Genomic DNA, 2436 nt, shown 5'->3' with positions numbered 1-2436 from the left:
GATGCAAAATCATTCAGTATGGTGGCTTTGGAAGGGACCTTTCAAAAGGAACACCTATTTCATCATACTATCATGGCAAAAGCAAAAAAAATAATTAAATAGATCATACATTTTTAAATAAATTGATAAATTACCAATAATCTCTTGCATTGCAAAAGTACATGTAGCTGTATATGACAGTAGAAAGGCTCTAGTCTAACTATTGAGCAGCTCTTTAGTCAACCAAATGATGATTTATTTGAATGATCTCTTTGTTAGTTCCCAGGCTGAGAATGTTACATACATGCAGTCCAGATGGATTAAGTTTTTTGCGATTAGTTTCAATCAGTCTGTACTAGGGCTGGGTATTGGTACAGCGTACCGGTACAAAACCGGTTTTTCTTATTGGACCGGTCCAGAAAAACCGGACCTGAAAAAATTAGGTGGACCGGATGTTGGACCAATTAGAAAATTAACAGATCATTTTATCAGGCATTCACACGTTTTGACGCTTGCAGGTGGAAGAAAATAACAAGAGTGAAGTAGAGTAGAGTTTATAGTCATTTCTACCAAGTTTTACAGTCAATCGTACAGGTGCAGTTAGCTTTGTATGATTTTAAAACGCCAGTGTAAGTCTAATACTCCACCAAACAGATTTCTTTGTAGTGAAATGGACCATTGGTATGAGTCATACTGCATCAGGTCCAGGTTCAGGTCCGGACCTGGACCTAATCCTCTGGACCTGAACCGGACCTGGACCTGAATTTTATGTACCGGTACCCAGCCCTAGTCTGTACAATAACTTTGTTTGTTGTTTATTTCAGCTTGTTCCTATGCCAGTACTGTATGGTGTCTTCCTCTACATGGGTTTCTCTTCCCTTGGCGGTATCCAGGTAGGGTGTATACCAGGCTTTTAGCTAGGATTTTATAATAGGGTGTCCAAACTTATTGGTGAGTCGCGGTAAGTGACTTTTGTAGGGGTGTCTGGGGGCATCCACCTTCCATGGTGCAGAGTTTTTGATGCTTTTAAGTTAAAATAGTGCATTCTAAGGTATCCCAAGAGGCAAAAATACTGTTAAAGATGTCACAGTAGAAGACTGTGACCACAGATGACCTTGTAGCATCCTTCGTCAATCAGAATTTCATGCTTGTCAGAGGATTTTCTCCCCAGTATAGGGCGTCCAGGGGCATCAAATTTTTTGTTATTCTAAGAAAAGGGTGTCCAGATGACGCGTTGACGCATGCCTGGCTAAAAGCCTGGTGTATACTAGTATTTGCTTCCTCAATTCAACGTACAATAACTTAAAATGTGTTTTATTAGTTACTCTAATATTATGTAGTTTGTAGATGTTGCCATGTCATTTAGCAATTTTTTTATTCTCAACTTTGGGCCTTCTGGCAGCAGACCTTTGTTTGTACTGCAGCTGAACCACCATTTTTTTTTAAATTTTGTCCTAGTCTCAAAGTTTATTTTTGTTTGTTTTCTACTGTTGGATCACCCTTATAGTTATATGCCAAGATAGCAATTACCCAAGCAACTGGATATGATTTTGGAAATGTATAATATTAGGTAATATTTACTGCATTTTGTCAGATATGTGATAAGAGCAGGTTTTACACAGACTATGAATGAATAACTAGTAGGGCACAAAACCTGCTCTGCTCAGAGTCACTGACAGTGTTGTCTGAAACGTCTGACCCTTACCCAAATCATATCCAGTTGCTTGAGCAACTGCTGAATATAGTAGTCTAAGAGTGTATTCATCCCTCAAGCTACTGACATCTTGTACACTGCTGTCGTCCCTCAGAAACACATCTGGAGCCCCACAGTTCAAGTTTTGAACTTTTATTCAGCCTGTCAAGCTCTACTAGACTACTACTATATCCAGTAGCTACAAATGTACCTAGTCCCTTGACCTCCAGGTTGTTGGGGGGACAAGGTAGCCATGAAGATAGAGAGTTGTAGATAGAGAGTAACTGCTAGCATATTTTATTACCTGGATGTCTGGATGGAACCCTCATTGCTGGATCCCACCTACAGTTCTGGGACCGCCTGCTGCTGGTCCTGATGCCACCCAAACACCAGCCTGACTACGTCTACCTGCGCCACGTCCCCCTGAAGAGAGTCCACCTCTTCACCTTCATCCAGCTCATGTGTCTGGTCATCCTGTGGGTCATCAAGTCCACCGACGCTTCGCTCGTCTTTCCCATCATGGTGAGAAGTCAGAACTTTATTATTGTGACATTCCAATGTAGAGCCTGTCACCCCCCTTTCGGGCAATTGGTAGATTCCACATGACCTCGATAGAGACCTGTTCACACGTGTTTACATTATACTGAAGTCTTCTTCTAGATGACAGTCTCTCGTTGTTACTGAGTCCTTTAGACATCTTACAGACAGGACTTACATTGAAAATGTACATTATTGTACATTTTTTTCACCTTTATTTTGCCTTG

At 40.9% G+C, this 2436-nt stretch overlaps 1 protein-coding gene across 1 annotated transcript in view; it reads left to right on the top strand.

The window, feature by feature from the left end:
• Positions 1-2436, top strand: part of LOC118405258 (electrogenic sodium bicarbonate cotransporter 1-like) — a gene marked incomplete in the record, with an annotated part of 46946 nt that overhangs the window by 33011 nt on the left and 11499 nt on the right. The window contains 1 exon segment of the mRNA XM_035804657.1: positions 2021-2194. Within this exon segment, the coding sequence (XP_035660550.1) occupies positions 2021-2194 (174 nt within the window).

This window comes from Branchiostoma floridae, chromosome 18 (assembly GCF_000003815.2).
Source record: "Branchiostoma floridae strain S238N-H82 chromosome 18, Bfl_VNyyK, whole genome shotgun sequence".
Lineage (NCBI taxonomy): Eukaryota > Metazoa > Chordata > Leptocardii > Amphioxiformes > Branchiostomatidae > Branchiostoma > Branchiostoma floridae.
The sequence above is the reverse complement of the archived record's forward strand: the minus strand, read 5'-3'. Positions and strand labels throughout refer to the sequence as shown.